Source organism: Vulpes vulpes, chromosome 5, assembly GCF_048418805.1.
Source record: "Vulpes vulpes isolate BD-2025 chromosome 5, VulVul3, whole genome shotgun sequence".
Taxonomy (NCBI): Eukaryota; Metazoa; Chordata; class Mammalia; order Carnivora; family Canidae; genus Vulpes; species Vulpes vulpes.
The window spans coordinates 81,953,978-81,975,184 of NC_132784.1; the positions used below are offsets into that span (position 1 = coordinate 81,953,978).

Sequence of the window (21,207 nt, forward strand, 5' to 3'; positions counted from 1 at the left end):
ACGTGAGCTAAGCCCGCGGGCATGGCCTGCGCCCAGGTGAGCCGGGCTGGCGGGTACGGTCGCCGCCCAGGTGAGCTAAGCCGGCGGGCACGGTCTGAGCCCAGGTGAGCTGGGCTGGCGGGCATGGCCTGCGCCCAGGTGACCTAAGCCGGCGGGCATGGCCTGCGCCCAGGTGAGCCGAGCAGGCGGGCATGGTCAGCGCCCAGGTGAGCTAAGCCGGCGGGCACGGCCTGAGCCCAGGTGAGCTGGGCTGGCGGGCATGGCCTGCGCCCAGGTGAGCTAAGCCGGCGGGCACGGCCTGAGCCCAGGTGAGCCGGGCCGGCAGGCACGGTCGGCGCCCAGGTGAGCTAAGCCGGCGGGCACGGCCTGAGCCCAGGTGAGCCGGGCCGGCAGGCACGGTCGGCGCCCAGGTGAGCTAAGCCGGCGGGCACGGTCTGAGCCCAGGTGAGCCGGGCGGGCGGGGCGCTCACTGCAGCCGGCGCTCGGGAGACGCCGAGCAGCGGCGGGAAGCAGGCGGCGGCGCGGCCCCCCGGCCCGGGCTGACCTGCTCCCCACTTGGCCGCCGCGCGCTGCCCCGCGCACAGCGCAGCCCGGGAGCGCACCTCTTCCGCGCCCGCGGGGCTGCGGGTGACCAGCCGCCCGGGCAGGCACGTGACCCGGGCGGGGCGGGGGCGGGGCGGGGCTCCGGGCAGGCTCCGCCCCGGCCCCGCCCCGTCCCGGGCCAGTTACCGGGCGGCGGAGGCGCGGGCGCCCACTCGGCGGAGCGGCGGTCGGGCGCCGGGGCGATGGCGACGGTGCGGGAGAAGGCGGCGGCGCTGAACCTGTCGGCTCTCCGCAGCCCGGCGCAGAGGCCTCCCGGTAGGTGCTGAGGACCCCGGGCCGGGCGGGGTGGGGGGCGGGCTCAGGCTGCGCCCCGCGCCCCGCGCCCCGCGCCCCGCGCCCCGCAGCCGCTCGCGGGGGCCCGTCTGTCGGCGAGCTGGGTCCTCCTCCCGCGGGGCGCCACCCCCGCCCGCCAGCTCTTGCTTAGTTCCCAGCTCGAACGTCGCCGCCCTTTGCCGGCTGCCCGGTCCCCGGAGCCTGCCGCCCTGGCCGTGGCCGGCTCCCCGCCTCCGCTGCCCCCGCCCGCTGCGCTCCACCGCGCGCCCCTCTCGCCCGCTCTGCCCTCCAGACTCCCTGGGAGTGACGGGCTGTTTCTGTTCCACTTGGCATTAAAAAAAAACAAAACATTCGTTATAATTTTCTGGACGAGCAGCATTTCAGTGAATAGAAGTTTGAACTTTTAAAAAATGGTCCTGTGACATTCAGGGAGAGGTCTGGGTGAACTCTGCCGCCAGCCTGACCCTCTCTTTGGGGACAGTTTGCTTGGCCTTTTTTTTTTTTTGCATCTTTCTTTGAACGTCCAAGCAAATGAACGGTTCTAAAATACTGATCCTAGCACATGTACAACTCAGTAAATAAAGATATTCAGATAACACTTGTCTCTCCGCCCCCCCCCCCCCACCTTTCTAGAGAAGTTACAACCTTTCTTCCTTTCTGTATCTGCTGTGTTGGGGTGTTAACAGGTTCCCTGACAAAAACTTTTCCTCTGGAAAATACCAACCAGTGAAACTGACTCCTTCCTCAAGATGACAGTAGTCAGTGAATTGACTTAGGCCAGTTGGGTGCATCTCAATGGCTCCAGTCTTGTGTTTGATTTATAATTACTAATGCTCCTTTTAATCTTCAAAATACTAATGATAAATGGTGATGGAGAACTACGTGCCTAGGAAGGTTTGTAATATTGATCTTATTCTGCTCCAATTTAAAGAATTTAGAGAAGCATATGGGGACTACATTCAGAATTTCTTTTTGTTTTACATGCTGAAGAGAAGGGATTCAGTCATCACTTGAGAATTCAAAATTGGAAACAGGCTTGGGAAATCTTTAGGCTTACTTTCTGAGTGAAAGAAATTGCCAGCTTTTCCATGATTAGAAACATAGCACCCTGTCTTCTCTGACAGCTGAGATACCAGTTCTGAGCTTTGGGCATTTGTGAACAAGTTCTGAGACAGCATAAGGGAATATGTATTCAAAATTAAATAGACCACTCTCAGAGGGAAGAGCCAAAATGCTGGTTTAGCAGATTTGAACCCAAGGAAAAGACCAGTTTCCTGCACTGCAGGTGCAGGAGGCAGAGGAGGGCCCACTGCCTTTTTTCATCTGTTTTGCTTGTTAAGAGTTGGAACCCTACCTGTTTGCATTTGTTAATCCCTCTTCCACCCTTTAGTGGCTCTGTCACAGTCCCATGGAGCACAGTAATAGGAGCCTGTGCTGCTTCTTGGTCCCTTGCTATTCGCTCTCTGTGTGCTCTGGCGAGCAGCTTTGTCTTCTTCCTTTTCTGCCTATTAGTTACTCTTCCACACCTGTAACAACCAGGGACCTCATTTATGTAGAAGAAATGAATGCTGTAAGCTAACCTTCAGCATGTTATTTTGAAGATATTTGCCTTTTAATACAAACAAGAAAGTGGTACGTTCTCCTGCTATCCCTTTATACTGTAACCTAATTCTTTGAATTCACCTGGTATCACTTTTCCAAGGAGCTCAAAGTACTTCCCATATGCTATCTCATTAATCTCTATGAATTAAAGTAGGGGCCAGTGCCTACTTAGGTGGGTAGTTCTCTGAACCTATTTTAAAAATGTTATTAGAAGATATTTCTTTTACATACTTTACCTACTTGCTGCCTTCTTTTTAGAGGCAGTCTGTCTTTAGCCTGACATCTCTAATAAATGTAAGGGGAAAACAAACTTTGGACTATCAAAACCAGTATGCAATAAAAGCATTGCATCTTGGTATCAGTGTATAGCAAGTTTTCCCCACTCAATCACAGCTGTTTATGTGAATACCCAAAACTCAATTCTCTATATCTATTTTCATAAGGTTTTGGTTAATGTCCAATAGATGTTCTTTTCATTTGTCTTGACAATTCTGTGAGTAATGTTTTAAAACCTCTTGGAAAAAAAAAATTCCTGAAACTCTCTTTAATCCTAAATGACTTAGGCTTTACATACGATTTTCTGATGAAGAGTTTTATCGTCTGGTATGGGGCACCTGGGTGGTTCATTCGGTTAAGATCATGACCTTTGGCTCAGGTCATGATCCCAGGGTCCTGGGATCAAGAGTCCTGAGTTGGGCTCTCTGCTCAGCGGGGAGTCTGCTTCTCCCTCTACTCCTCCCTCCTGCTTGTGCTCTCTCTCTCAAATAAAATCTTAAAAAAAAATTAATTTTAAAAAATCCTCTGGTATGTGACACATCTGTCTTATCTGCTAGCAGTCTTTATTGAATACTGTTTAAAGTTTGACATCATCAGGTGGTATGAATAGTTAAAGGATAAACTCTTTGAGGGTAGGGACTCTATCCCCTTAGTTCAGAAGAAGGAAGAAGAAGAAAGATACCTTCTCGTTTTACTTTTTTAAACCATTTTTATTAAAAGTTTCTTTTTTATTCTTTTTCAGACACTTGTGTCAAGGGCTGACTTTCTTTTTTTTTTTTTTTTTTTTTTAAGGGCTGACTTTCAATAGGTCACAGCGAGAGAGCTGCCCTGCTATGTACCAAATCCAGACCCAGAAGAAGGGTCTTTTATGAATGGTTTAGTTCTTTTTACTTTTTAAATACATTTTTAGACTTTTAGAATAGATTTAGATTTACAAAAAAGTCATGAAGTTGGTAGAGTCCTATATGCCCTTCACTGATTTTCCCTTACCATTAACATCTTACGTTTGTATAGTACCTTTGTCACAATTAATGAACCAATCTTAGCACATAATTATTAACTGAAGCCCATACTTTATTCCAGATTTCCTTAATTTTTGCCTAATGTTCTTTTTCTGTTCCAGGATCCCATGCAGGATATTATATTAAATCGAGTCCTTAGGCTCTTCTAGATTGTGACAGTTTCCCACTTTGTTTTGAGTTACACATCTGATCGTTGCAGAGTACTGATGCTGGCCTCCTGACATATATGATCTCCTGTGATCCTCACAGTGACCGAGAGACCTGGAATTAGCTCTATTTTCAGCACAAAAGTTATGCTGCTTGCCCAAGATTGCATCATTAGTAAACGATAGAACTGAGAATAGAACCCAGGTATCTCGTGCTTCTGTCTGTGTGTATCCATAGAAACCAGCACGGTACCTGCTGCACTAACACAAGTTTTTGTGTCTAAATAGTATTCAGTCAACCCAGTTTTTGAACTTCGGGCACTGCTGACAAATTCTTTGTTGTGGGGACTGGCCTGTATTTAGCAGCGACCCTAGCCCCTCTACTCACTAAATGCCAGCAGCACTTCCCCCTTCTCAGCTTGTGACAGCCAAGAACATCTCCAGACATTGCCAGATATTTAGTTGGGAGTAAAATCATCCACTAAGAACCCCGGCATTAGCCCTCCTAAAAAAATTTTAAAGTAATGTAAATTTTCATCTACAACTAACAAGTATTAAATAACCAAATATATTATGTGAGGCAGTCTATAAGGCAGTTAAATAAGTTGAACTTTTGAAAACTGTAAAGATATTTGGAAAAAGGAAGGCACTAGCTAACTGTTCAAGTTTTGTGGAAAATTGCCTAATGAGCTATCTGAATTCTTTTTTTTTCTGCTGGGGAGGGGGCAATCTAATGCTCAAGAATGAAAAGGAGATTGTTACATGTTCATTTAGAAGTACCTTTTTTTTTTTTCATAGTTCTGTGTGTGTTTACCTTGCATTGGGATCCACTTTTATAATGTGTATATTGATCTAAGGAGGTGAATAATCCTAATTTGAAGTAATTCTAGAATTGTTTTTGACCCTAAATAAGTTTCACCAGCAGGGCCACAGTTGATGTGTTATGCAGATCATGGTTCAAGCTGATTATCCCTTTGTAACTTTGCTTTTTATTTGTAACTTTGAATAAGTGTAATTTGTTGGCATGTCTGCCTTATGACTTGATTTTTAGGGAATTATTGTAATAACTCGATTATTTAATGGGTATTTATAGAAGGAAAGATAACTTAGTATTACACATGTATCAGAGTTCAATTTTTAGAAATTTACCTTTTTTTTATTGTTGGTAAACTCTTTTGGGTAAATTTCAAGTACATGCTACTGGAAAACAAAAAAAGATGAGTTTGCTTGAAAAATGAATGTTGGGATGCCTGGGTGGCTCAGCGGTTTAGCATCTGCCTTTGGCCCAGGGCATGATCCTGGAGTCCTGGGATCAGGTCCCACATCAGTCTCCCAGCATGGAGCCTGCTTCTCTCTCTGCCTGTGTCTCTGCCTGCCTCTCTCTCTCTCCCTGTCTCTCATGAGTAAATAAAATCTTAAAAAAAGAAAAGAAAAATGAATGTTAACCAGCCTAAATTTATATAGTGCTTACAAGCATGTATAGTATGTTATAGATCTAGTTTAAAACAATTTTCTAGGCCATCTTCCAAAAATTGTTTTATCTGATAAGGTCATATTTGTTCCTAAGCCTCATTTCTTACTATATTTTATGTGGTGTTCAATGTCCATATCTAAGTGGACATGGGTAGAATTTCAGTCTCTAAAATCCTATAATCAGCAGTTTAGACCTGAAACCAACCTTAAACACAGTGTTCAGCTCTTGTATCAGTAAGTGAAGAAACCAACCTGTAGAGATTAATTCTCTTATCCAGGGTTATCACAGCTGATCTCTAGACTCTTTGATCCTTCCGTCATGCTTTTAGAACATTCTTGACCAAAAGTAAATAAGGAAGCATCAGGATACAGATAGTAATGAATTTTCTTTCTTTTCTTTCTTTTCTTTTCTTTTTTCTTTTCTTTTCTTTTCTTTTCTTTTCTTTTCTTTTCTTTTCTTTTCTTATCTTTTCTTTTCTTTTCTTTCTTTCCTTCCTTCCTTCCTTCCTTCCTTCCTTCCTTCCTTCCTTCCTTCCTTCCCTTTCTTTCCTTCCCTTTATTTCCTTCCTTTCTTTCTTTCAAGATTTTATTTATTTATTAATTCATGAGAGACACACAGAGAGAGGCAGAGATACAGGCAGAGGGAGAAACAGGCTCCATGCAGGGAGCCTGATGTGGGACTCAGTCCCGGGACTCCAGGATCACACGCTGAGCCAAAGGGAGATGCTTAACTGCTGAGCCATCTAGGCGTCTCTTATTATATGTATTTCTAAAAAGGTTTTATTCATTTATTTGACACATGGAGAGAGAGCACAAGCAGGGGGGAATAACAGATGGAGAGGGAGAAGCAGGCTCCCTGCTAAGTTGAGGCTCAATCCCAGGACCGTGGGACCATAACCCAAATGGAAGGCAGATGCTTAACCGACCGAGAGACCCAGGCACCCCTCTTTATTTATTTTAGAGAATGGAGAGAGGGGGTAGGGGCAGGAGCAGAGGGAGAGGGGGAGAGTGAATCTCAAGCAGGCTCCAGAGGCCCAGCACAGAGCCCAACATGTGGCTTGATCTCACAATCCTGAGATCATGACCTGAGCTAAAATCAAGAGGGAGGTGGGGTGGGCAGATACCTGGGTGGCTCAGTGTCTGCCTTGGGCTCAGGGGGTGATCCCAGGGTCCCGGGATCGAGTCCCACATCGGGCTCCCTGAAGGGAACCTGCTTCTCCCTCTGCCTGTGTCTCTGCCTCTCTGTGTGTCTCATGAATAAATAAATAAAATCTTAAAAAATGAAATAAAATCAAGAGTGGGATACTTAACCCAGTGAGCTACCCAGGCACCCCAGATAGTGATGAATTGTAAGAAATGTCTAGCTCATATGCAAGTGAGGGTTGGGGACAAGCCGAAGCTGAAATTCTGATGCTGGACTTACAAAGCACTCATTGTCTACTACTGGTTCTTGAATCCTGTTTAGAAGTCACAGTAATTTGTCTTACTGGGCCATGGTCTGCTATATTCATATTCATTTCAGCTCTTAGATGATGATAAATAAGTTTCAAACCAGCATGTGGGATCTGTGTTCAGCTGGTGAAGTCAGCATTAAAAAAAAAACAGGTTATCCTGGCGTGGGTTTTGGCACATGTACTTGTCAAGTGCAGGGTATATTATGTAGTAAAGTATCTGTATGAACATGAGCTAGTTTGGGTCTGTGGGTGGTGATGCTTGAGGGGAAATATCCCAGGATGCAATGTTGGGAATTAATGGTCAGTGAGAACAGAGGGGACCTGAAAGGGCTGAATTGTATCATGCCTGGAGGACTTTGGAAACACTGTGTGGCTCACAGGTGCCTACTGTCCTGCTCTAACCTGTTCTTTAATCTTTTATACTGTGTTATCCAACCTGCAAAACTTCCTGATTTCCCATATTTAAGTAGCAAGTTAATACGGGGAAATTTATTCTTCTTACTTCCCCTCTGAACATTAGCCTTTTCCATGTCGCTGAAGCTGTGTATGCTTTCCCTCCCACTCCCTTCTGTTGTCTTATTGATCTCCAACTAGGAAGTGACTCAGCCTTGATTTTTAGGATTTCTATACTTACCTACTTGTAGTTTAACTGTTATGACTGATGTGTTTCAAATTTAATATCATTACCAGCCCAGAAGTCTGTTTCACTCCTACTTAAAAGGCTCTCTGATCTCTACAAGTTTGGATCTTATTTTCCTCTCCTGTCCTAATCCTGTGTACTATGGCTAGTATATAGTATAGAATTTATGATATCTTACTATATTTTAGGAATAATGACTTTTTGTTTATTGGTTGGTTTATTTAATGACTGCTGTTTTTTAAATAGCTTTGTTAAGGGTTGACAAATATTTTTTCCTTTTCTTCTTTTTTTTTTTTTTTTTTAGGGCTCACAAATCTTTTTTTTTTTTTTAAGATTTTTATTTATTTATTCATGAGAGACACACACACACACACACACACACAGAGGCAGAGACACAGGCAGAGGGAGAAGCAGGCTCCATGCAGGGAGCCTGATGTGGGACTTGATCCCGGGTCTCTAGGATCATGCCCTGGGTGGAAGGCGGCGCTAGACTGCTGAGCCACCCGGGCTGCCCAGGGCTCACAAATCTTAAAGTTGTTTTGTTTCTTCTAATCTTATTGGCTCGCTTAAAGCTCTTTCACTTAATCCAAATCTTCCAGGAAAGGTTGATGCCGAAACTGGTGACTTACTTTTTAATATATTTACATTTGAGTACTAGAGAAAGTATAATTTACTACCTGTGAAACTGGGAGCAAGTTTGTTTAACTCATGAGCCTCGATTTCTTCAAAATAAGATTATTAGTAAGTATTTCAAAGAAGTTTATCAGGATTAAACAACAGAAGGCAGAGCTTGTCCTATTTAAGTACTCAAATATTAGCTCTTATTAATAACAATATGATGAAGATTTGAAAAGAAACTAGAGAGCAGACATTAAGTTCATTTAAATTTCAGCTATAATATCTAGTATTTTAAGAAGTTAATATTAACTGTGAATACTTCTTTTTTTTAGTTATTATGGCAGGAAATAATACAGAGTTCTAGACATCAGGAATGACCTGGACATATTTTGAGATTTCATTAAATGCTCCATTCCAGCTCTATTCAGTAGATATTAAGTACTAAGCCAGTAGTAAATCTAGTTCCAGCTTGGTTTATCTAGTTGATTCTCCATAATTCAGTCCTTAAAACTGCTCACATGATATGTGGATAGCTGGCATCAATTACTACCTTCTCTGTTTAGTACTGGATTATGAAGTATCTTGAATTTTAAAATATAAAGACCGTCTTGCTTATTATCCTAAACTAACATTATAATTGATAGTTAAGTTACCCATCTACGTTTGGTATGGGAAGTATACAAATAAACAAAGGGCTTGTGTGTGTTAGTAATTTTCATGGTGAAGATGTTAAAATTTCTAGTAACTACAAAATGACACTGTAAGTGAATACGTGTAATGGTTCACTATGATTTATTTATTATAATACAAAAGATGAATTCCAAATGACCCACTTAAAATTTATGACCCAAGTACATTAAGTGGAATTTTAATGTCCTTCAGGAACTTATCTTTGCTTTCATCTTGTACTTTCTGTTTTATCTAAAAAGGCAGGAAGATAATTTCAGGTAGCAGTTTCTTTAATGATAGCTCTTCTTATTCCTTACAGTTGTACTGATACATAGTTTTCCTTTTTACATGACCTTAAGGAAGTAAGGTTTTCAACTTCTCTACAGAGTATCCTAAAATTAAAGTAATACACTTAACAAAAATGGGGGCTTAAAAATTAGAACCACTGGGGAAAAAAAATTAGAACCACTGAATATTCAGAGGATCGTTGAAAAGTGTAACACCTAAAAAGGCATACTTTGTATTTATGTAAAAAGGGAGCCAGCCAGCCAACAAGCTGATGATTAGCTAGACTCTGTTCCATCAGTTTATTAAAACCTAAGGTCCATTTTTTTTCCTTTTGTTTCTCCTTTTCTTTGTAGTTTTGCCAAATACCAGTTTATCATAATGAGGGAAAATGTGATAAATGTTTGAAAGCATGTTTTCTTTCTTTTCTGTTTTGCTAAAATCTTGCCCAATTTCTGTGCTTTTCCTATCTCTGTGGTAGCCTGTAAGCTCCTACTGGGCAGGAACCAGTTTTCCCTGTTACAAAATACTTAACTCAGAAGCCTGCAGAATAGGAAGCTTTAAAAATACTAGTTTATTCCAACTAATTGTGTGTATAACTATACATCTATTTATTTACTGATAAATGCTTTAAAATCATATAGACCATGAGCCAAAGGCCAGTACCACCTCTTATAATAGAATGTCTGGAAATTACACTTAACCCCTGTGAATCTATTTTCCATCTCTCAAATAGAGATTATGTCTATCTCATAGGGTTGCTAATGACCCAATACTCTTTCTGTAAGGCACTTAGAGTTCTAGCACATAATTTGCAACTGCCACAAGGTCCTGCTTGATCTGTACTCTCCCACCCCGAAGACCATTTCCCACTCCCTTTTCATCTCACTTCCTAATGTTCTTTCCCCGGTCACCCACTCAGGCCATGCTGGCTTTGTTCCTCCTCTCCTGGCCAAGCACTGTTACTTCTCGGGCCTTTGCTCTTTCTGTTCTCTCTGCCCTTTCCTCAAATATCTGCACAGCTTGCTTCCCAGTTTTACTCAGGCTTCTGCTTAGATATCACCTTGTCAGACCTTTCCTGACATCTCATCTGAATAGCATTCTCCTCCTCACCAGGCTTTATTTTTTTTCTTGGCATTCATCTAACACATACATATTGCCCGTATCTTCCCATAAAGTATAAGTCCATGAGAACAGGGACTGTATTTTGCTCACAGTTGTATCTTAGCACATAGAACAATGTTCAGCATATAGTAGGTACTACATTTTAAATGAGTTGCTACTAATTAAAAGTTCAATAGCAAGCTGACTTCATAATAGTTCCTTATTAATAACTTTAGAAATTGCCGCTTTTTGCTTAAGGATTGCTTAGACCTGATTATAAATGAACAAGGTTACTCTGCGTTTTTTCCATTCCAGGTTTCAGTGTGGCCCAGAAACCATTTGGAGCCACATACGTGTGGAGCAGCATTATAAACACTCTTCAAACGCAGGTGGAGGTGAAAAAGCGAAGACACCACTTAAAAAGACACAATGACTGCTTTGTTGGTTCAGAAGCTGTGGATGTCATTTTTTCTCACCTAATTCAGAATAAATATTTTGGGGATATAGATATTCCTCGGGCCAAAGTGGTGAGAGTGTGTCAAGCACTTATGGACTACAAAGTATTTGAAGCAGTTCCAACCAAAGTCTTTGGAAAAGACAAGAAACCTACATTTGAAGATAGTAGTTGCAGCCTTTATAGATTCACAACCATCCCTAACCAAGACAGTCAATTAGGCAAAGAGAATAAACTATATTCATCTTCCAGGTCAGTATATAATGTTAGATTATCTTGGGGTTGGGACTCCTACGTGGCTCAGTGGTTGAGCGCCTGCATTTATTTTGGCTTAGGTGGTGATCCCGGGATCTGGGATCAAGTCCCACTTCGGGCTCCTGCGAAGAGCCTGCTTCTCCCTCTGCCTATGTCTCTGCCTTTCTCTCTTTCTCTGTGTCTCTCATGAATAAATAAATAAATCTCTAAAAGAAAAAAAGATTATCCTGAGGATATTGGCAGGATTTCATCTACCTTTCAGTGAGAGACTGACTGGCTTTATGTTGTTTTAGAAATTGTCAATTAGGCTAAATTCTGGGTCCATGGGTAAATTTGATAAAACACAGTGAACTTCTGTTTATTTGGTGTCTCCTGGAATTCTTAGTCATATTTTATATTTGACAGAAATATTCAACAAACTGATTTTTCTACTTCAATTTACAATTACAGTGTAAAATATTTATACATAAAGTGGTATGAAAACAGAAAAGGTAGAGGTAGGCAGGTAGGTTATCACTAGAATCCAGGAAATAGTGGATGTGAAGTATGAAAGACATATGGGGCCCAGAACGCAGAGGGTTTCCTATGACATAAGAGTTTGCAATCCGTCATATAGATGTTGGGGAGGCCACAGAAAATGACCTTGTTTCTTAGAAAGGTCATCCTGGCAGCCATGCAGACAGCCTAACAGGGAGAGCTAGGTAGGAATCTCTTGCAATAGTGCATTCTACAGATGAGGGTGAATTAAGCAACTGTAATGAAGAAGGAATCATTTAAAGGGAGACTGGGGGACAGAATTGTAGAACTCTGGGGTGCCTGGGTGGCTCAGCGGTTGAACATCTGCCTTTGGCTCAGGGTGTGATCCCGGAGTTCTAGGATCAAGTCCCACTTCGGGCTCCCTGCATGGAGACTGCTTCTTCTCCCTCTGCCTATGTTTCTGCCACTCTCTGTGTGTCTCGTGAATAAATAAATAAAATCTTAAAAAAAAAATTGTAGAACCCAGTGCTTGAAATGGATGTATGTGATAAGTGCATAATTGGTTATTTGTCATGCAATAAAACGTTTCCCTTTTATTTTCTTCAGCTAAACTGTTGTAGCAGTGACCATGTAACTGAAGCTCTTATAATTCAGATTAACCCAAAGAGTTTTAGTGTTACTTTCAGTTATTTTTAATGTATTGTATATCAAATATTGTGTATTTTTAATGTATCAATTATCTTAATATAATAACTTTCTTTTTTTAATGTAGTAACTTTCAAAAAGATGATAAAATTTACCTTTCTATATAGGGAGGAAATATGAGGGTAAGGCAGGGCCAAATCAGTGCTTTCCAGATGCAGGTCTACATGCTTTATCTGAAACTTTGGGGCCACATGCATTTAGAAATTTGGAATGTTGGGGTTTTTAAAAAGATAATTTTGTACCTAGACCATCTATTAGATAACACTCCTAGAGGAGCCTGGGAGAGCATCTGGGAACCAAATGCATTAGTATTTCTACATTAGTATTTTAAACAAAATACTTCTACCAACTGGGATAAGTAAAGACTAAGTCTCGGGACCAATTTTGTCACCATATGAGTTTTTTTTTTTAAGATTTTATTTATTAATTAGAGACACAGAGAGGCAGAGACATAGAGGGGGAAGTAGGCTCCTCTCAGGGAGCACGATGCAGGACTTGATCCTGGATCCCAGGATCATGCCCAGAGCCAAAGGCAGATGCTCAGCCACTGAGCCATCCAGGCGTCCCACCGTATGAGTTTTGAATGAATTTTAGATTTCTCACAGCTTTTTGGGTTACAGAATTGTGGATAAAGGATTATAGGTCTATATTTGGAAAATGATGAGCACTATCCACCAAAGAATGCCCCAGCAATAGAGATAACTGATAAAGACAGTAAACATAATGAAGTTTGATTATGTTTTAAAATTAGAGATCAAAATTTTAGTCATTGAATTATTTAAATCTAAATATTCAAGGGAAAATTTAGAGTATATTTAGGCTTGAGAAAGAAGGTGGATGTTTTTTGTATTCTACTCTTATAATTTGCATTTGTTGTGTTTTTGCTCTGAAATACATAAACTTTGTAGAAACTCTTAGCTCTCTGATAGTAAAGTATTTCTCTGGGCTTATTAATAAACATTAATTTAAAAATTAAATTCATTTTAGGTATTCAGATGCATTATTTAAGTCCTCTGATATCAAATCAGCAAGTTTAGAGGACCTGTGGGAAAATCTGAGTTTAAAGCCCACTAACTCCCCTCATGTAAATATCTCTGCAACCTTGTCTCCACAAGGTAAGTAAAGATACAAGTGAGAAATAGAAGACTAATTTCAGATAAAATTATTTAAAACTTTTCAATCTTAACCTTTATTAGAATTTAAATATTCAAAGCACAAAGAAAGAGCACACTGTGTATTAAAGCTGTTTATATTAAGTTTTAACAGAGGTCTATTATCTTTAACAAATAGATCAGTGTTGGAATTCTTGAACACTGACTTTTGTCCTATCAGCTGGCGGAGGTTCAAATCTGCAGTGTTTTTTGCTTGTAGATTTTTATTTATTTAAAATATGCCCTCAGATACTTTCTCTAACATTTTATTAGGTTAAGGAAAATTTTGAAAATTATATTCAGACATTACAAAACTTATGTTCTTCTTTGTGGCAATGGAATGTGGATTAATGACCAATTTCTACCTTCCCTCCCCCACCCCAGTTATGGAAACCCAGAGTGGAATAATCTGCAGCCAATAGTTTCAAACCAGTTTTCAGATTGAATAATGAATCATTCTTTCTTCCAAAGTCCTTATTAACATGTTATATGACTTGATCTCTTATCTCTGCCATATTGCTTTTACAGTAAAAAGAATGACAAGAATTCCTGTCGTCCAAAGTCTGTTCTCCTACACTTTAAACAAATCTTGAATTGTTTTACTTTGTCATAAGAACCCACTTCATAAGGTTGCCTTTTTCCCCCTCCTTCTTTTCTTTTTCTTTCCTTTTTTTGGCCACAAATTTGTACCTAAGACTTGCCTAGACAAGTATTGTGGTGAGCTTTTAGTAAATACTGTTACTTTTTACCTTGTCATTTTTCCTGTGTAGTTATTAATGACATATGGCAAGAGGAAACAATTAGACGTCTCCTGCAGCTGGTAGACCTTCCGCTTCTTGACTCCTTGCTCCAACAACGAGAGGTATCCACAGTTCCTCAGCCTAAGAGGCAACCTGACTTGGTCAACAGCAGTAACTATCTGGATCGAGGGATTCTCAAGGCTTACAGTGACTCTCAGTATGTGGAAATACATTTATCTAATAATTTGAGTGTGTTTGTAGGAAGATCATAGGTCATGGTTTTAAGATAATCTTTTGAATTCTTCTGTCCACAGGATCAGATACGTGTTAGTTGGTTGATAATTACCAGGTTTTGGTAATTATCATAATTTGTACATCAAGTGAAGAAAATGGTTTATAGTCCATCTTCTTATCTTTGTTAAAATGTAGGGCTCTCTGGTCTTCAAAAGGACCTGCTACAAAATGAAGAGATTTGGCAAATTCTTTTTTTTTTTTTTTAAGATTTTATTTATTTATAAGAGACACAGAGAGGTAGAGACACAGGCAGAGGAAGAAGCAGGCTCTGCAAGGACCCTAATGTGGGACTCAATCCCAGATCCTGGAATCACGCCCTGAGCCAAAGGCAGACACTCAACTGCTGAGCCACCCAAGGCATCCCACCAATTTGTCAAATTCTTAGACTCATTTGATTACCTATACTTTTATGCTTCTGCAGAATATCTTGAATATGTATTTTTTATTTAACTAGTTTTATTAAGGAAATGAAAGTAACTCTTGCTCTCATATTTGACTATAATTTTTCTGAATATAAATCTTAAGATGGGGGGGAAAATAAATCTTAAGGTGTAAAGGCTTAATTTCAGGTGCTAAGGGAAGTATGATTTTTTTCCGTTAAGAGGAAGTGTTCTATATTCCTTGCAACTTTGAAACTCTTCTAAGTAGAATTATTAAAGGTTAAAATCTTGTATTTTCTAGCTTATTTAATTTTTAATTATTTCGCCTCAGCAGATAGTGTTCAGTAGTTAGGGAGATGGGAATGTTTAAAAGGAATGGAACTTAAATTTTTCAGCTTATTATTCAACAAGAATTTAAATCATTATGATGAGCACTGAGTTTATAAAAAAATAAAATTGAATAAATCACACCTATAATCTCCTTTTTTTTTTTTTTTGAAGAGGGGGAAGTGGCAGAGGGCTAGAGAGAGTCTTAAGCAGGTTCCACCCCCAGCACACAGCCCAAGGTAGGGCTAGATCTCATGACCCTGAGATTGTGACCTGAGCTAAAATCAGGATGCTTACCTGAGTCTCCCAGGTGCTCTACACATCTCTCTATATATATATTTTAAGAATTTAAAGCATATTTCTGTCATCTAGTTTTTTTTCTAAGTTTATTTTTTTTAAGACTTATTTATTTGAGAGAGAGAGCACAAGAGCAGGGAGAGGGAGAAGCAGACTCCGCACTGAGCGGGGAGCCTGACATGGGGCTCAATCCCAGGGCCTCAGGACTCTAGGACCATGACCCAAGCCAAAGGCAGATGCTTAACCAGCTGAGCCAGCCAGATGCCCTTCTAAGAGTTTATTTTTAAATAATCTCTATACCTATCACAAGGCTGAAACTTACAACCCCAAGATCAAGAATTGTATTCTTCACCGACTGAGCCAGCCTGGCGCCCCATATTTCTACAGTTTACCTTACATTTTAAATACAGAGTGAGAAATTGTGCTAGAAGTGACCTTAAAATATCATCTAGCTGCATCTTCCTATGAACTTGATAAAAGTGATGTGCAGAAAGGTGACATGACCTGCCCGATATAATGCATCTGGGTGGCAGCAGAGTTAGTTCGCCTGGGTTCATAGCAGTAGAGCAACATGATTGTTTTTTTATTTTTATTTATTTATTTTTTCCAAAAGATTTTATTTATTTATTCATAGAGACAGAGAGAGAGAGAGAGGGGCAGAGGGAGAAGCAGGCTCCATGCAGGGAGCCCGATGCGGGACTTGATCCCAGGTCTCCAGGATCACACCCCAGGCTGCAGGCGGTGCCAAACCGCTGCGCCACTGGGGCTGCCCTGATTGTTTTTTTAAAACTTTATATAAAATGCATATATTAACAAGTTGAAAATTAAAAGTTACTCATTCTGGGCAACCCGGGTGGCTCAGCAGTTTAGCGCCACTTTCAGCCCAAGGCGTGATCCTGGAGACCTGGGATTGAGTTCCGCAACAGACTCCCTGCATGGAGCCTGCTTCTCCCTCTGCCTCTGCCTCTCTCTTTGTGTCTCTCATGAATAAATAAATAAAATCTTAAAAATAAATAAATAAAGTTATTCATTCTGTTTATTGAAATGTAGCATTTTTTCTGAAGTTACCGGGTTGCATTATGTTGGAAATTAATATGTTATGTTTGAAACCCTACCTTATGGTTCTCTTTTCTCTCCTAGCCAAAGTGAGAGATGATAGATCTATCATACATAAAGCTCTGAAGTATACAACATCATGTTAGAAAAATACTGGCCTAGGGGTCAGATCTGGGATCTAGTCCTGCCTGGGACCTTGAGCAAGGAACTTAATTTAAGAGTTTCTGGGCCTCTGTTGTAAATTTAAGAGTATAGACTGGATTTTGATTGTTTTTTTCAGTTTCTGTTGTAGTGGATAGCTTCTGTTTTCACTTCAAAAAAAAAAAAAAAGACATATGAAGCCAAACTTTTTATCTGTGATAGATACACGATCTAGCTATATGTTAAAAAGAATTACATATATCTATCTCTAAGTATAAAAATTTACCCTCATGGCAAACTTGAAATAGGTAGTAAATTAGGTACTGTGTGTATATATGCTATTCTTTGCTTTATAAAATAATTAAAATATCTTTTAAAAAATAGTTCTTTTTTCCCCCATAGGGAAGATGAATGGCTCTCTGCAGCAACTGACTGCTTAGAATACCTTCCAGACCAGATGGTGGTGGACATAAGCAGAAACTTTCCTGAGCAACCAGATAGGATAGACTTAGTGAAAGAACTTCTGTTTGATGCCATTGGCAAATATTACAGTAGCAGAGAACCTCTGTTAAATCATTTATCTGATGTTCATAATGGCATTGCAGAACTCTTAGGTAAGTAAGATCTTACTAAATACTGGAATTTGTCTTTTGGAGGAAACAGCAAAAAGTTAATTATCCTCAGAATTAACCAAATGGCACTGCTTCAAGCTTGAAATGGATCTGGATTAATCCCTGGAAAGTAAGTTTACTTCAAAACTTCTAGGGCTCATTTGAAAAGAGGCTTTAGTAACCTCTAAAGTTATGCAGGGACTTCTGGTTGGCACAGGAAAATGCTGCCCTCATTCACTGGAAGTTCAATAAGTATAGTGTGGCAGTTCTCTTTTTTAGAAAGCACTACCATTCTTCCCCCTTCATTGTCTTCAAAATGGTAGACACTCTGTCCCTCTACCAATGAGCCAGACTGTTCCACATGGTTTGTTGAAACAAATTGGGGGTTTCAGAGAATTCTTTCTACTTCTCTCAGGTAGAGGTGGATACATCAGTATTTTACACATATTGTACCACCGAAATGTGTTGAATTAATGAAAAGCAGGCTGGGAATTCATTTACGAAGCCAAGAGTTTGATTTAACATCCTAAGTTAGAAATAGAAAAAAAAAAAAATCCTAAGTTAATTATGACAAAGATTTAGGGTATTAGTTGCCAATTTGAGAATAGGCTGCCTTGATGGTTGCTATCGATCATTTATTGTAATTACTAGTCTTTTTGTTCTATTTTGCTTTTGAAAATGGTTTTGAGGGGCACCTGGGTGGCTCAGTTGGTTAAGTCTCTATTTTTAGCTTAGGTCGTGGTCTCGGGGTCCTGGGATCGAGGCCCGTGTTCAGCTCTCTGCTCAGTGGGAAGTCTGCTTCTCTCTGGCCCTCTTCACCGCTCGTGTTCTCTCTCTCAAATAAATAAATAGATAATAGTTTTGAGTAAGTTGAGTGTTTAGCTTAGGCTTTACCTTGAATTTTGTTCCTTTTGAGAGTCGTATTTGGTCAAAATTAAAAGCAGTTTTTTCTTTTGGCTGAAGTGAACGGGAAGACTGAAATAGCATTAGAAGCCACTCAGCTCTTTTTAAAGCTTTTGGATTCCCAAAATAGAGAAGAGTTTAGAAGACTACTGTATTTCATGGCTGTTGCAGCACATCCTTCTGAATTTAAATTACAGAAAGAAGTAAGTCTTTTGTCTAAATGTTAATTGTATTCAGTAGCCTTAATACTTACAGGACCCACATGTCAGATTATCTTACATGGGCAAAGGTATGTTGAAATGAATAATGGCTATTAATATTCAACATTGCCTTTTTTTAAAACTCATTCTTTTAAATATACACTATTGGGTGTGTTTTGTTTTGTTTTTATAGAGTGACAACCGAATGGTTGTGAAAAGGATATTCTCAAAAGCTATTGTTGACAATAAAAATTTATCCAAAGGCAAAACTGATCTTCTGGTACTCTTTTTAATGGATCATCAAAAAGATGTTTTTAAGGTAAAATTCTGAAGGTAGTTAAGTTGAGCTTATGTAATAGATCATTAGATTAAAATGCACTTGAATAAAAAAAAAAATAAAAAAAAAAAATAAAATAAAATAAAATGCACTTGAATAATGTCCTGTCTCTCTTTTTTTTTTTTCCCTTCTTTTTTTAAAGATTCCAGGAACTCTGCATAAAATTGTTAGTGTTAAGCTCATGGCCATTCAGAAAGGAAGAGATCCAAATAGAGACACAGGTAATCAGAGAAATACTATTTTCATGATCTACCAAAGATAAATTCCTAGTGTTTATATGAAAGTGTTTTGCTTTAAGTAGTTGCCCTTTAATTTCAACTAAACTTTAAACTGAGAGTTATCCAGACTTAGTAGAGAGCCTCCTTCTGTCAAAAAGTAACCTGACCAAGGTTAGAAAGTCAGCAGTGCTTAGCATCTTCAATGCATTTTACAAATTGAAAAAATAAAAATAATTGCTTTTTTTTTTAAGTTAAATCTGAGGAATAGATTCATTAACCGAACTTTTTACTTTTATTTATTTATTTATTTATTTATTTATTTATTTATTTATTTATTTATTTACTTTTTACTTTTAAACTTAAAGGATATATATATTGCCAGAGAATTGATCAAAGTGATTATTCTGACCATACACAGAAGACAACCAAGGATGAACTAATGAATTTACTAAAGACTATTGATGAAGATTCAAAACTGTCTGCCAAAGAGAAGAAAAAATTGCTAGGTCAGTTCTATAAGTGTCATCCAGACATCTTTATTGAGTATTTTGGAGACTAATTTTTTTACTGTCTGTATATAATTTATGTATTTTAAGAATAAATTATGTATCCTAAGTATCTAATCACATTTGTAACCTTAGAATTCTAAATATGAAATTGTACTTAATAAAAGTTTTTTTGTATAAAGTTCCGTGTCTGAAACTGAGTATTAGATGGTGTACTGCGGTTAAGTATTGACCTCTTTAGGGTGAGCTGATTTAGAATTCCTGTGCCCAATACTTTATAGAACATCATAGGGATCCCTGGGTGGCGCAGCGGAGGGATCCCTGGGTGGCGCAGCGGTTTGGCGCCTGCCTTTGGCCCAGGGCGCGATCCTGGAGACCCGGGATCGAATCCCACGTCAGGCTCCCGGTGCATGGAGCCTGCTTCTCCCTCTGCCTGTGTCTCTGCCTCTCTCTCTCTCTCACACTGTGTGCCTATCATAAATAAATAAAAATTAAAAAAAAAAAATTAAAAAAAAAAAAAGAACATCATAGAAATTTAATGTTATGACATGGCAGTATTTACATAACAAGGTATTAAATAGTAAGAAAGTCTGTAATTACAAGTTAACAGGAGTGTGGTTTTTACCTTGAGAGGTACTCCTTAAAGATACAAGATAGAAACTCAGGCTATGATAAAGTGAATTTGCTAATTACCATAAACAGTAGACAAGTCAGAAATTGAACTGTCTTATTGATTTTGAAAACTTCAACGTCCTTTAAAGCTTATTATTTATTCAAACATATGTAAAAATGGGAAAGAATAGAATAATAGAGTAACTTCCATGTACTCGCTATCCAGTTTCAGCAATTGGCAACTTATGGACAATCTCATTTAACCTATACCCCCATGTGTTCCTTGCTCCCACCCCAACAAACTTCAGACATCCTATCACTTCATCTATGAAATTTCAGAATGCATGGCTAAAAAAATGACATTAAAAAAAACCCCACAATATCATCATTACATCCACAGAAACCCACAGTTCTTTAATACCATCAAATATGCAGTCAATAATCACATTTTCTGCTCTCAAATGACTTTGACAGTTTATTCATTTTTTTTAAATTTTTTTTTATTATTTATTTATGATAGTCACAGAGAGAGAGAGGCAGAGACACAGGCAGAGGGAGAAGCAGGCTCCATGCACCGGGAGCCCGATGTGGGATTCGATCCCGGGTCTCCAGGATTGCGCCCTGGGCCAAAGGCAGGCGCCAAACCGCTGCGCCACCCAGGGATCCCCATGACAGTTTATTCAAATAGGGTCCCATTAAGGCTCATAAATTGCAGTTGGTTAACGCACTTTGTAAGTCTCTTAACCTATAGGATGTTCTTTTCACTGGTCCTCCTTCCCTCTCTGTCATCAAATAAACCTAACCCAGTCAGTTCTTTAGTTTCCCACAATCTGGATTGTGCTGATTGCAAGCACAATCTCTTATGTTCCTCTCGTATCCTGTATTTCTTTGAACTAGTCATTTGCACTAAGATCTTCAACTTTTCATCCAAGGTTATGATTATTTTGGAACTGCACTATCAAGATATATTTGGTAAATAGACCAGCAATATACTACAATTACAATTTGAAACTTCATCCATACAATAATTAAAAGATTAAAAGGAAACAATTTTTCTACTTCGACCTTTTTTTTAAAGATTTTATTTATTTATCCATGAGAGATACAGAGCAAGAGAGAGGCAGAGATATAGGCAGAGGAAGAAGCAGGCTTCCTGCAAGGAGCCCAATGTGGGACTTGATCCTGGATTAGTACCTGAGCTGAAGGCACACACAACCACTGAGCCATCCAGGCATCCCTACTTTGACTTTTAAAGAGAGGCAGGAAGGGCACTAGGCTGGTTTAGTCATTTGATGTGTGTGACTTGACCTCTGGGTTGTGCTTTTGAACCCTACGCTGGGAATAGAGATTACTTAAAAAGAAAAAATCTTAAAAGAGC

General features: G+C 39.7%; 1 protein-coding gene across 1 annotated transcript; it reads left to right on the top strand.

Annotated features, from left to right (window-relative positions):
• Positions 1-719: 719 nt before the first annotated feature.
• DEPDC7 (DEP domain containing 7) lies at positions 720-19,398 on the top strand. The gene is made up of 9 exons (XM_072759075.1): positions 720-858; positions 10,481-10,871; positions 13,044-13,171; positions 13,978-14,164; positions 16,845-17,056; positions 18,017-18,159; positions 18,350-18,475; positions 18,636-18,714; positions 19,077-19,398. Exons 1-9 carry the CDS (start codon positions 786-788, stop codon positions 19,268-19,270), a joined length of 1,533 nt encoding a protein of 510 aa, XP_072615176.1. The 5' UTR covers positions 720-785; the 3' UTR covers positions 19,271-19,398.
• The last annotated feature ends 1,809 nt before the right edge of the window (positions 19,399-21,207 follow it).

Coding starts and splice junctions, on each gene's coding strand:
- DEPDC7 (XM_072759075.1), top strand. CDS start 786: ATGGCGACGGTGCGGGAGAAGGCGGCGGCGCTGAACCTGTCGGCTCTC. Junction 13,172..13,977: donor TGCAACCTTGTCTCCACAAG/GTAAGTAAAGAT, acceptor TTTCCTGTGTAG/TTATTAATGACATATGGCAA. Junction 17,057..18,016: donor TGGCATTGCAGAACTCTTAG/GTAAGTAAGATC, acceptor TTTTGGCTGAAG/TGAACGGGAAGACTGAAATA.